General features: G+C 37.5%; 1 protein-coding gene across 2 annotated transcripts in view; it reads right to left on the reverse strand.

The window, feature by feature from the left end:
- Positions 1–7,918: 7,918 nt before the first annotated feature.
- VPS13A (vacuolar protein sorting 13 homolog A) overlaps positions 7,919–14,671 on the reverse strand; it is a 261,903-nt gene continuing 255,150 nt past the window's right edge. Inside the window, exon 72 of one of the 2 annotated variants that reach the window (XM_057725285.1) lies at positions 7,919–13,579. In XM_057725285.1, coding sequence (XP_057581268.1) covers positions 13,529–13,579 — 51 coding nt within the window. In that variant the 3' untranslated portion in view covers positions 7,919–13,528. The remainder of the gene's footprint in view (positions 13,580–14,671) is intronic. The other variant, XM_057725287.1, reaches the window with a different exon arrangement.

Here is a 14,671-nt window from a genome sequence, read left to right on the forward strand (position 1 = left end):
CACATACAAATACACACACACACATAAGCACATCATTTAGAGATTTAAGACAGGATATGTTTTATCACCAGTTTACAAAACGTACCCAGATTAGTTACATATGTTATGGAACAATCAGCATTCCTGTAACTGCAATGAGCTGTTATCAGCCACTTGGGAGAGTCAGGTTCTCATTCTGTTGGAACACTTCCAAGTGTGAAGCTATTAAAAGAAGAACATCTATGCTGAAAAAGACAGAAATTATGCTTATAAGAAGCTAGTGATTCTACAATAGTAACATTAAGCTTTACAAGCTAATCCTCACTCAAGAAATGAAGGCAAAAACAACAGTTTTTGTGGAACCTGACAATGATATTAAAATTTTATCTAGAACAGTCCAGGAACAGCCAAGACAACTTTGCACAAGAGAACAAAGGACGGGAGACGTGGGAGCAGGTGCCAACTGCTGCCCCTGCAGTCCCAGGAGTGTGCGGGCTGCCACCACCACTAAGAAGCCCAGGAGCAGGCACCCGTCGCTGCCCCTGCTATCCTGGGGCACGTGGACCACTGCTGCCACTGGGAGACCCGTGAGCAGGGGCCGATTTCTGCCCCCGCCCCACTGGGAACAGGCATGGGCCACCGCACCTGCACACCCCGTATAATCAAACCCCGTATCCGCCGGGTAGGTGACCCACAAACTGGAAAATAATTATATCACAGAGGTTCTCCCACAGGAGTGAGAGTTCTGAGCCCCACGTCAGGCTCCCCAGCCAGTCGGGAGGAGGAGCCCCCAGAGCAGGCAGCTCTGAAGGCCAATGGGGCTTGAGTGCAGGATCTCCACAGGACTGGGTGAACCAGGGACTCTACTCTTGGAGGGTGCACACGAGACTTCACATGCACTGGGACCCAGCACAAAGCAGTGACTTCACTGGAGCCTGGGCCGGACCTACCTGTGGGTATTGGAGGGTCTCCTGAAGAGGTGGGGGTCGACTGTGGCTCACTCTGGAGGCAAGGACACCTGTGGTGAACGCCCCAGGGAATCACGATCGCCACGCGTGCTCCCAGAGGTGGTTATTTTGGCACTGAGACGTGGACCCGCCCCACCCCCCACACAGCCTGCAGGCTCCCGTGCTGGGATGCCTCAGGCCAAACCACCAGGTGTGTGGGCGTGGGGGGGGGACAGCCCCACCCATCAGCAGACAGGCTGCCTAAAGCTGTACTAAGCTCACAGCCACCTCTCAACACACCCCTTGACACAGTTCTGCCCACCACATGGACAAGACCCTGCTCCACCCACCAGTGAGCAGGCACCAGTCCCTCCCACCAGGTAGCCTGCACAAGCCCCTAGACCAAACTCACCCACCAGGGGGCAGACCTCAGAAGCAGGAGGAACTACAATTCTGCAGCCTGAGGAGAGGCGACCACAAACACGGAAAGTCAGGCAAAATGAAATGGCAGAAAAATATGTTCCAGACAAAGGAACAAGATAAAAACCCAGAAGAACAAGTAAGTGAAGCGGAGACAGGCAATCTACCTGAAAAACAACTCAGAGGAATGAGAGTAAAGATGATCCAAGATCTCAGAAAAAGAATGGAGGCACAGTCCAAGAAGATACAAGAAATGTTTAACAAAGAGCTAGAAGCTTTGAAGAACAAATATGAACAATGCAATAACGGAAATGAAAAATACACTCAAAAGAATCAATAGCAGAATAAATGAGGCAGAAGAACAAATAAGTGAAAAGTGAAAAAGTGGTGAGAATCACTGCCAAAGAACAGGATAAAGAAAGGAGAACAAAAAGAAATGAGAGGACTTCCTAGGTGGTGCAGTGGTTAAGAAGCCACCTGCCAATGCAGGGGACATGGGTTTGATCTCTGCTCCAGGAAGATCCCACATGCCGTGGAGCAACTAAGCCCATGTGCCACAACTATTGAGCCTGTACTCTAGAGCCAGTGAGCCACAACTATTGAGCCCATGTGCCGCAACTACTGAAGCCCACGCGCCTGGAGCCCATGCTCTGTAACAAGAGAAGCCACTGCAATGAGGAGCCTGTGCACTGCAACGAAGAGCAGTCCCTGCTTGCCGCAACTAGAGAAAGCCCATGTGCAGCAACAAAGACCCAACGCAGCCAATAAAAAACAAAACAAAAAAAGAAATGAGGACAGTCTAAGAGACCTCTGGGACAACATTATACATACCAATATTCCCATTATAGGGGTCCCAGAGGAGAAGAAAGAGAGAAGGAGCACGAGAAAATATTTGAAGAGATTATAGCCAAAAACTTCCCTAACATGGGAAACAGTCACACAAGCCCAGGAAACAGAGAGAGTCCCATGCAGGATAAACCGAAGGAGAAACGCACCGAGACACATATTAATGAAACTGAAAAAAATTAAAGACAAAGAAAAAAATGTTAAAAGCAACAAGGGAAAAGCAACAAATCACATATAAGGGAATCCCCATAAAGTTATCAGTTGATTTCTTCAGCAGACATTCTGAAGGCCAGAAGGGAGTGGCACCATATATTTAAAGTGATGAAAGGGAAAAACCTACAACCAAGAGTACTCTATCCAGTAAGGCTCTTGTTCAGATGGGACAGAGAATCAAAAGCTTTACAATCAAAAGCTACGAGATTCAGCACCACCAAATCAACTTTACAACAAATGCTAAAGGAACTTCTCTAGGCAGAAAAGAAAAGGTCACACCTAGAAACAAGAAAATTATGAATGGGAAAGCTCACCGGTAAAAGCAAACATATAGTAAACATAGGAAATCATTCACACGCAAATATACCAAAACCAGCAATCATAAGAAGAGGAGAGTACAAGTGCAGGGTATTGGAAACGCATTTGAAATTAAGAGACCAGCAACTAAAAACAATCTTATTTATATATAGACTGCTATACCAAAACATCATGGGAACAGCAAACCAAAAACCTACAATAGATACACATACAAAAAAGAAAAAGCAATCCAAACACAACACAAAAGGTAGTTATCAAATCACAAGAGAAAAAAAAAGGAAGGGAAGAAAAAAGACCTACAAAAACAAACCCAAAACAATTAACAAAATGGCACTAAGAACATACATATGATAATTACTTTAAAGGAAAATGGATTAAATGCTCCAACCAAAAGACCCAAACTGGCTGAATGGATACAAAAACAAGACCTGTATATATGCTGTCCACGAGAGACCCACTTTAGATCTAGGGAAATATACAGACTGAAAGTGAGGGGCTGGAAAAAGGTATCCCATGCAAATGGAAGACAAAAGAAAGCTGAAGTAGAAATACTCATATTAGACAAAATAGACTTTAAAATAAAGGCTGTTACCAGAGACAAAGAAGGACACTACATAATGATGAAGAGATCAATCCAAGAAGAAGATATAACACTTCTGAATATATACATACCCAACATAGGAGCTCCCCAACATATAAGGCAAGTGTTAACAGCCATAAAAGGAAAAATCAACAGTAACACAGTAATAGTGGGGGACTTTAACACCCACTTACATCAATGGACAGATCATTCAGACAGAAAATCAACACAGGCCTTAAATGACACATTAGATCAGAGGGGCTTAATTGATATTTATATAACATTCCATCCAAAAGCAGCAGAATACATATTCTTCTCAAGTGCACATGGAATGTTCTCCAGGATAGATCTCATGCTGGGCCACATAGCAAGCCTCAGTAAATTTAAGAAAATTGAAATCATATCAAGTATCTTTTCCAGCCACAATGCTATGAGATTAGAAATCAATCACAAGGAGAAAAAAAAACTGTAAAAAACACAAACACGTGGAGGCTAAACTATATGTTACTAAACAAACAATAGGTCACTGAAGAAATCAAAGAGGAGATAAAAAAATACCTAGAGACAAATGACAACGAAAACACAACAATCGAAAACCTATGGGATGCAGCAAAAGCAGTTTTAAGAGAGAAGTTTATAGCAATACAATCTTACCTCAGGAAACAAGAAAAATCTCAAACAATCTAACCTTATACCTAAAGCAACTAGAGAAAGAAGAACAAACAAAACCCAAAGTTAGTAGAAGGAAAGAAATCATGCAGATCAGAGCAGAAATAAATGAAATAGAAATGAAGAAAACAACAGAAAAGTCAATGAAATTAAAAGCTTGTTCTTTGAAAAGATAAACGAAATTGATAAATCTCTAGCCAGACTCATCAAGAAAAAAAAAAGAGAGGGCTCAAGTTAATAAAATTAGAAATGAAAAGGAGAAGTTACAACTGACACCACAGAAATACAAAGGACCATAAGAGACTACTACAAGCAATTATATGCCCAAAAAATGGACAACGTAGAAGAAATGGACAAATTCTTAGAAAGGTACAACATTCCAAGACTAAACCAGGAAGAAACAGAAAATAAGGAACAGACCAAACACAAGTACTGAAATTAAACCTGTGATTAAAAAATTTCCAACAAACAAAAGTCCAGGACCAGATGGCTTCACAGGTGAATTCTATCAAACATTTAGAGAAGAGTTAACACCTACCCTTCTGAAACTCTTTCAAAAAATTGCATAGGAAGGAACACCCCCCCAAACTCACTCTGTGAAGCCACCATCACCTGATACCAAAACTAGGCAGAGATACCACACAAAAAAGAAAATTACAGGCCAATATCACTAATGAACAAAGATGCAAAAATGCTCAACAAAATACTAGCAAACCAAATCCAACAACACATTAAAAGGATCATATATCATGATCAAGTGGGATTTATCCCAGGGATGCAAGGATTCTTCAATATCCACAAATCAATCAGTGTGATACAACACATTAACAGACTGAAGAATAAAAACCATCTGACCATTCCAATAGATACAAGAAAAGCTTTTGACAAAATTCAACACCCATTTATGATAAAAAGTCTCCAGAAAGTGGGCATAGAGGGAACCTACCTCAACATAATAAAGACTGTATATGACAAACCGACAGCTAACATCATTTTCAACAGTGAAAAGCTGAAAGCATTTCCTCTAAGATCAGGAACAAGACACAGATGTCCACTCTTGCCACTTTTATTCAACATAGTTTTGGAAGTCCTACCCACGGCAATCAGAGAAGAAAAAGAAATAAAAGGAATCCAAACTGGAAAAGAAGGAAAACTGTCACTGTTTGCAGATGACATGATACCATACATAGAAAATGCTAAAGATGCTACTAGAATGCTAGAACTCATCAATGAATTCAGTAAAGTTGCAGGATACAAAATTAATACACAGAAATATTTTGTATTCCTACACACTAACAATGAAAGATCAGAAAGAGAAATTAAGGTAACAGTGCCATTTACCATCACATCAAAAAGAATAAAATACCTAGAAATAAACCTGCCTCTGAAAACTATAAGACACTGATGAAAGAAATCGAAGATGACACAGATAGAAAGACATACCACGTTCTTACATTGGAAGAATCAATATTGTCAAAATGACTACACTACCCAAGACAATTTACAGATTCAATGCAATCCCTATCAAATTACTAATGGCATTTTTCACATAACTAGAACAAAAAAATTTTTACAATATGTATAGAAAAGCAAAAGCTCCCAATAGCCAAATAAATCCTGAGAAAGAAAAATGGAGCTGGAGGAATCAGACTCCCTGATTTCACGCTATACTGCAAAGCTACAGTAATCAAAACAGTATGGTACTGGCACAAAAACAGAAATACAGATCAATGGAACAGGATAGAAAGCCCAGAAATAAACCCATGCATCTCTGATCAACCTATGACAAAGGAGGCAAGAATATACAATGGAAAGACAGTCTCTTCAATAAATGGTGCTGGGAAAACTGGACAGCTATATGTAAAAGAATAAAATTAGAACATTCTCTAGTACCATACACAAAAATAAATTTAAAATGGATTTTAAAGACCTAAATATAAGGCCAGACACTATAAAACTCTTATAGGAAAACACAGGCAGAACACTCTTTGACATAAATCACAGCAGAATCTTTTTTTATCCACCTCCTAGGATAATGAAAATAAAAACAAAAGTAAACAAATGGGACCTAATTAAACTCAAAAGCTTTTGCAAAGCAAAGGAAACCATAAACGAAAAGACAACCCACAGAATGGGAGAAAATATTTGCAAGCGCAGCGACCAACAAGGGCTTAATCTCCAAAATATACGAACAGCTCATGCAGCTCTATATCAAAAAAGCAAACAACCCAATCAAAAAATGGGCAAAAGATCTAAAAAAAACATACAGATAGCCAATAAACACATGAAAAGATGCTCAACATCACTAATTATTAGAGAAATGCAAATCAAAACTACAATGAGGTATCACCTCAAACCAGTCAGAATAGCCATCATCATAAAGCCTACAAACAACGAATGCTGGAGAGGGTGTGGGGAAAAGGGAACCCTCCTATTCTGTTGGTGAGATTGTAAAATTGGTACAACCCCTATGGAGAACTGTATGGAGGTTCCTCAAAAATCTAAAAATAGAACTACCATAAGATCCAGCAACCCCTGCTGAGCATATATACAGAGAAAACCATACTTTGAAAAGATACAAGCACCCCAATGTTCACAGCAGCACTATTTACAATAGTCAAGACATGGAAGCAACCTAAATTTCTACCAACAGAGGAATGGATAAAGAAGACGTGATAGATATATACAATGGAATATTACTCAGCCATAAAAAAGAATGCAACAATGCTATTTGCAGCAAATTGGAAGGACCTAAATATTATCATACTAAATTAAGTCAGACAGAAAAAGACAAGTATCAGGATATTATTTACATGTGGAATCTAAAAAAAAAAAAAAATACACAAGAACTTATTTACAAAACAGAAACAGATGCAGACTTCAAAAACAAACTTGTGGTTACCAAACATGGTGGGGAGGGATAAATTAGGAGTTGGGATTGACATGTACACACTACCATATATAAAACAGATAATTAACAAGGACCAACTGTATAGCACAGGGAACTCTACTCAATGCTCTATAATCACCTATATGAGAAAACAATCTGAAAAAAAAAATGGGTATATGTATAACTGAATCCCTTAGATGTATACCTGAAACTAACATGACATTGTAAATCAACTATACTCAAATATAAAATAAAAATTAAATTAAAAAAACATGGAATTACTGTTGTATACCTGAAACTCATATAATATTGTAAATTATATTTTAATAAAAAATAAAAATCAATCAACAGACAATGAAAAAACCAAAACAACAACCAAACCCCAAAGAATGGAGAAGTAGCTCTCAAGGATATCTAGAAATGTAATAAACAAAAACCAAAACAACCCCTGGGTGGGGGGTGGGCACCATGCTCTAAAGGTCGGGAACTGCTTCAGATTATCCAATTAACATCAGAAAAGGGCCCAAGAGAATCAGTAACCAGAGGAATGAAACAATGAGGAATTTTGTTTTTAAGCACCTTCTAGCACTGAGTTATTTTTATCTGTGGCTGACAAAGCATATAAGAAAATGGCTTTGAATCACTTCTAATTGCAGAGAGCTACTGAATAAATCTTAAAACAAAGGTAGTAATATAATATTTTCTTAAGTCATGGGACGGCTGAACTCTCCATATTTGAGGTGAATTACTTATCTCTGCTAATATTAATTCTGCAAGTAGAAAATTCTCTCTAGCCCTTCTTTCAAAATATACTCATTACTTACCTTGGAAAGGAGCCATCTGAAGTTTTCCCAGGTTGGGAGGCACAGTCTTGGTGCTTAAGAATTTATTAGGTATTGCCACTCAAGCTCTTAGTCAGCAGTGAGCATGCTGGGCTGGAATGCTGTCAGCAAAATCAGGACCTTGGGCAATCTGTTAGTTATCCACATTTATTTAGGACCCAAAGAGGGCAGAGTTTAGATAGGCAAGGGAAGGCTTATTGGTAATGTTTCTAGTTCTATCCAGTAACTAAAAACAGAGGCAGGCTGAAGACCAGAAATCTTTGACTCAATTTATTTGAAAGAAGTACACACAGTTAAACTGGGCAGTCATGTGACCGAGCAATTCAATTCTACCAATAGCAAGAAATTATTATTATTTAGAAAACAGTCATTGGTGAGCACAGCCAACCAATTTTCAGGGGAAAAAAAGACTAAGTCCAATTTCAAGAGGAAGCACTTCACTGTAAATGTTTGTGTTTATAAATTATTTTACCAGAACATACAAAATCAAGGCAGAGACTATATAATAGGCAACTGGGTCAGACATAAGTATAAGGAACACAAAAATGAAGGAAATATTGCACTGATGCAGAAACGGACATTTAAAAAAATCATCAACAACCATATTTTTACTAAAGAATAAGCATTCCAAATGAGCGAAGACTATTTGGTTAATACAAAAATTAGTAAGGAAATATTTTTAAAGTGCACATTCCCTGAAAAATTCAATTTTATATGTAATACACATATTCATATACAGAGATGACCATTTTAAAAAGTCTACAACAATTTGACCTTGTAACAAGTCCCAGATACAATTTCTAATAGTCTGTGAGTGTGGGTATAAAAATATTAACATTGAGGACATTTCAATGTGGTCTACATTTTTACTTCAATGTTTTTAGCTCCCAAAGTTGGAAACTTTTGGGTAGCCAATGGAACGCTGGTGGTATGATGGCATAAGAAGAAATGTTGGGGTTTTCCAACATGATCTATTTTAAGTACACGTCTGCTTATTAGACTTTTTATTATACTACTCTTACAGTGTTTCTTATTACAAGGACTTCATTAGAAGGAAGCCATTATTAAAGGTATCAGAGCAATACTGAATGAGTGTGAATGGTGTTCAGTGACAGACAGGGATTTTTCAGGCTGACAGATATCACAGCAGGTGCTAAACTATAATACAAACAACTTTCGATTTGTATAAAGTAATAAAAACTTTAAAAAATATACTCATATCAACCTATAAAATTTGAAGTTTCATCTCTTACATGGCTCACTGGGTAACCAGAATTATCAATTTTTTGGGGGGGAAATGCCATAATGCTTTTAAAAAAGAACTAATCTGTAATTCTAAACATTTTTAAAAAGATAACATTGAACAATTTATCTTACAAAAGAGGAAATAAAGTATAAAAAGGTTTCACTCAAAGAAACATGAAGGTTTATAAAACAGTAGGATCCAGCATCTTCTCAGTCCTCATGCTGGCCTTTTAGGATAGCCCTGAAACAAGTACTACATCAACTGTGGTAGAAAGAAAAGAAGCATGAGAAAAGGTCTGCACTGATAGCTGTTTTGGGCAATGATCAAAAATACATATAAGAATCCTAAAAATTTTAACCGTTCAATGCTAGCTTGATTAGGAATAGCATTAGCAGTAAGGCATAATTTCAAAAATATATTTCAAAGGATTGGGTAGGAGGGTGGATGGTCCTCCTTTAGAGTATGCAAAGGAGCTATCAGTGATACTGGGTAGCACCAAAGGAAACCAGAATGAAAACATTTTGTTGAATCTTGCAAAAAAAAAATCAGGTTATCTGTATTTTCTACTTGAATCCTACAGAAATTAGGAAATCCAATTATTTTCAGCTAAACAGCACTGGCATTTATTTAGCACCCTCCAGAGAAAAAGTATTTTGGCCCTAAAAGATTGTAACCTATGAATAAGCTCCCCATTTGCCTTTGCCACCTGTATGGTTAATCAGACAGAAGGTAGATGGAGCAAACTCAATGTACTTAAAAGGAGAACTCTGTTCCCAATCCTAGTAGAGTGCTTAGTGGGAGAGAGGTTGAAATACATCTAGTTAAAGGATATCCTATGACCTTTTTTGGGGTGCTTACTGTTTGTGGATCTTTTCTATGCTTTTTCTAGACCATTGATATCTGGTGGGACATATTACGCAAGTATCTAAGGGTATCTGATATACACCAGGAAAGGAAAACATTTACAAAACAAGAGCTATCCTACCTCATCACTCAAAAGAAAAGATAGTGTTCACAATCTAAAGACGCCCTGAGTTGTGGATCTGTTGCTCCTTACCTAAGGTACAGTAAGGCTTGGCGCAACCCAGACTGTTTCAACAATCACTGGATGGTACACACCTCCTACAGCAGTAGCTTTCAAGATCCTGCCCCCCGCCCCCCAAATTGCAATTCACAATAAGAAAGCACCATTTCATATTGTGACTCCATACACACAGCATAGATTATTTAACTGAAACAATATTTCAGGAAACAATATTTAACCTTGTTACATGCAAAGCTCTCTTCTTTCCTTTCCTGTTCTATTTTTAAAATATGCTGGTCTTGAACTGATTTTATGGCTCACTAATGGGTTAAGACATACAGTTTGAAAAACACTGCCCTTGAGGATTTTAGCCAATCTTGAGAAAAGGTAAAAGCAATGGCCCTGGAACCCCAAAAGATTTCTCTGACTTGTGTTGGCCAGGGCATGAAAACACCCATTTCCAAACAGCTATTTCTCCCTTCAGTGTATTTGGCACACAGTTTCAGTTCCTACAGGCAAACTAACCCAGTACCTTGTCCCAATCTTTTTTAATACTGGGACTTTGGCTTGGCATGACGTACCAACTAAAACTGGTAGTTGATGACCAAATAACTAATAAGGTTCATAAAGTTCAGCACTGAGTAGTATCTTCATTTTTTTTACCAGATAGGAACAGAATATTACTTTGCAGGATATTTCTGAGAGATGAGCTAGGTGCATATATATTCACTGGGATAGGACTGTATTACTGCTACTACAATTGAAAAAATGTAGTAGATCATTATTATAGAAATAATAAATAAGTTTAAGAACATTTTGTTATTTGGAGGCCAGAGGATAATTTTGGGATGGATTAGGATTCTGGAGGAGAGAGGGACAGGGAAGGACTGCCTACAGCTAGTCATGATTATTTAGGGACCAAAAAATAACTTAGCTGTACTAAACTGAGCCTGGGAAAAATTCCAAGGTCTTGCTAACACCAGGGAAGAAGCAGCCAATATACATACTGTAATAGGGAAGCCACTGCAGAAGTGCACATGCTCTTTGGTTCAGAGAGTATTTTGCAAATGTGAAGAAATCACAAGCTTCTTATTGTATCAGAAATCAAAGTTGCTATGGCTAGGGATCATAGTTTTCTGGAGGAGAGTTGGCAGGGAACAGACACCCTGCCTTCAGCTTCGCACAATAATCACAGATCAGGATACATGAAGGGTATAGGGCTACAGCTAACACATAATATTAATACAAAGAGATAAAGGACAGGATACTCAGGACATCTTTCCATAGCAACTATCAAAAAACAAAGACAAGTTTACAGTTCTCAAGCAGAGAGCCACTAAACAGTTAAATATAAATCAGGGTAGATTATTTTTAAATACCATAAGATTATGGACTCTGTAATATTCAGGAGAAAGACTATAGAATCAAACAGGTAATTGTAAAATGTTATGCTAAAAAGACTGACTCATTACCTAGTGAGCTACTAATGTTTTTTATATAGATGAAGAAAACCTAAGACAACTGATGAAATACTGCTCTTGAAATTGTGGGTCTTTCTATTCTAGAAACAGGAATTGATGGGAGGTATTAATGGATAGATGACTGATGGGTAGAGGAAGAATAAGGAAAGATATTTCTAGGTTTTCACTGGTAGGGGAACAGGAGAAAGAGGCACACTGGCTTTGCACGTGTACTAGTTATAAGATTCACTCCGCCTGGCCTCCAGAGGATACCAGAAGAATTTCTATAGACTTTTCCCCTTTACTATGGGATACCCAAAGAGTTATGGGTCTGTATTTTTCTGAGAATAAAATCATGAAACTGGAGTAGGTAATGAGGTACTTGGCTAATGGCACTGACTAGAACTCCAGTAAAGCAATATTTCAGATAAGGACAACCTGGTAAAAGCTTTCTGACTATTCCTACTCTTAGGTTTAATTCTAATGTGTGCAAAATTGGCGAAGATCAGCAACAGAGAAAAAGTGTATGTTACTTTGAACAAAAGTCATCATGGGAGCATGCATTATCATGAGATTTGAAATTTGTCATCTTGTGATTAAACCTATGTTCAGCAAAGAAAAAAATTCTGAAGGAAACTATTATTAATAAACAATGAGTTTTTATAATCAGAGGAAAATCAATAGTATTTAGTAGCAAGATTTGGTCAGGAAGAAATACAATTACAGTCTGGCATGCTGTTTATTTTAGCTTTTACAACAAAGCAAGGGTTTGAAGAATCTGAAGAGAATTTCACAACCACTGACTTATATGAGCTCCAATTCTAAAAACAGTTTATGATAATTTGGCGGCACGTACAACATGCATCAATACTCTGTATTATTCAATAACTAAATAAGACACTGTATCATTCTCTTCATGGTTCACAATCTTGTATTCATCCCCTTTCACTTGAAAAAGTCCATTAATACCAAGGTACAAGGATCTTGGACAAAAACCAAGGAAAAAACCCCCCATGACATTTTCACTGATGTGCAGCCCATGAGTTTTTTTCTGCTCAGTATATACTTAAAAGAGTGACACTCACTTGAATAACTGTAGAGAGAGCAAACCAGAAATTCTCAATCTATTGCCAACAGCACAGGTTACCGAGTTAGACTTTAGGGTACATATATTTACCCTACATGCATATAGAAAGGGGCTGTCTGTTCTGAAGCATAACTCATATTAAAATGCTGGGAATTTTGTTTATTTCATACTACCAGTGAATAGGAAGTTGGTATTGTTAAGGCCTCAGGAATTTTCCTTTAAGGTCAGCAATGCATTAAAAGTATAACCTTGGTAAAACAAGTAGATCTCAAAGAGTTGGCTTGAGGAAGTATTTCTAAGGCTTTAAAGTTCTGAGAGGGGCTGTCCCTTTTTGCGTATGACACTTATTTCTTCAAGCCTTTCTTAGGAGCAGGCTTGGAGGGGTATTAGTCAATCTGTATTACATAAAATAAAAAAGATTATTTTTCATAGTCATGTTATGTACTTCAAATAGTAATTCAAACGTACCATTTATTTAAAAAAATAAGGAAAATCATACCAAAATATTTATCTGTAAAAAGAACTTGATATTTCTAAAGAAACTACCACCAAAGTTATCTTGAAACCACTGAGGCAATGTTTGATTTGATCATTTACCCATCATTCATTCAGGGAGTCTGAAGTAAGCGTGATAGAACTGTAAAATGTGAACTAGGAACATTACATTTAGCTCCATTAAATTTAGGCTGAATATGGGTAATTTCTCCATCATTACAGAGAATCACCTGGAGCAAATATTTAAGATTCATAAAAGAAATATTTCTTTTATAAAGTAATGAGAATGTTAACCAGATGCATGACTCAAGTTAGAAAACCAAATGGAGTTGAAATAGTTTAATCACAAAGAGTTGAAATAGTTTAATCACATAAATGTTTTACTTGATTCTGATTTTTTTAAAAAAGTACTTGAAATTACTTCTGTACTGTATGTCCCAAACAGGATTTGGTAAGTACAAGGCAGAAACTGTAAGGATTTATTGCTGTGTATCTTCAGGCAGCAGTCTCTGTCAGAGGCTTGGGGAAGGTTCTCTTGCTTCTTCTAGTTTTCTGAGGATCCACTGTTGTGGGGAAATGAAGCAACACTTACTTAACTTTAATGAACTTGCAATGACCAAACGTCATGAATGAAAATCTGGAAGTTATTTTTCTAGTTCAGTTAGGAGTATACTGATAGAGCCAATAATTAAATTCTCTATGCAGGAGAGATCATTCATTTACTTAAATGGTCCAGAGGACTCAGGGACAATGGTACTGGGTTTGATTTAACAGTAGTAATAATGTTTTTTTAAGGTCTTTGGACTTAGATGTTCATCTTCATAATAAGAAAAGTAAAATGAACCATCCTGAGAAGGGTAATTTGACAGCTGGATTGAATAACTCTGGCATAGTGTGAAAATTATCTGTGCAGAATTCCTTTCAACCTATGCCAATTCTGTACCACAAACCTTCATGATTCCATATTGGATTCTACTGACTGAGCAGGAATAATTACATATAAATCTACACTGGGTAGTAGCATATCAACATTCTTAAGCATATTAGGTGCTTTCATGATGTATTTTTCTATTTTGAAAAGACCTGAAATTGCAAAATTAAAATGCAAATGAAATGTACACCTTTCTGCCAATAATGTCTATTATTATAAGGCCTGCATGACAAATAAAAGCCATGGAGGTGATGCAGGGGTTATCTCATTATGAAAAGCTTAAGCAGAGATATTTGTGCTTTTTACTTAAGAAGAACCTAGTGGGAATAATAGCTCTAAGATAGGTAGAGAAAGAGAACTGGGCTCAGTAGCCTTTTTTGCATGTTTCTGGAAGAGCAGGAGGATTAAAAAGAAACCTTTTGGGATAAAATAACATGGTGACAGAGATTAAATGGAAAACTTATCACAGAAAAGCTGAAGGTAATGTCCCTTAGCAATATGAAGAAGATGGCCTGAAAGTCTATCATCATGCTCTACTCTGTCTCCCTGTTCCAGGCACCATGCATATTAAGGCTCTAGTCACTTTATCCCACTTTCTTTGTAACTTGTCTCTCTTTCAGTTTTCCACTGTTAGTATGTCAGCGTTACCTTATATCACAATGTCTAGATAGAAAATTGCACAGCACGTGCTAAATGGTTGAAGGTACAAATGTATGGGTGGGAA

This window comes from Hippopotamus amphibius, chromosome 2 (assembly GCF_030028045.1).
Source record: "Hippopotamus amphibius kiboko isolate mHipAmp2 chromosome 2, mHipAmp2.hap2, whole genome shotgun sequence".
NCBI classification, from domain to species: Eukaryota; Metazoa; Chordata; class Mammalia; order Artiodactyla; family Hippopotamidae; genus Hippopotamus; species Hippopotamus amphibius.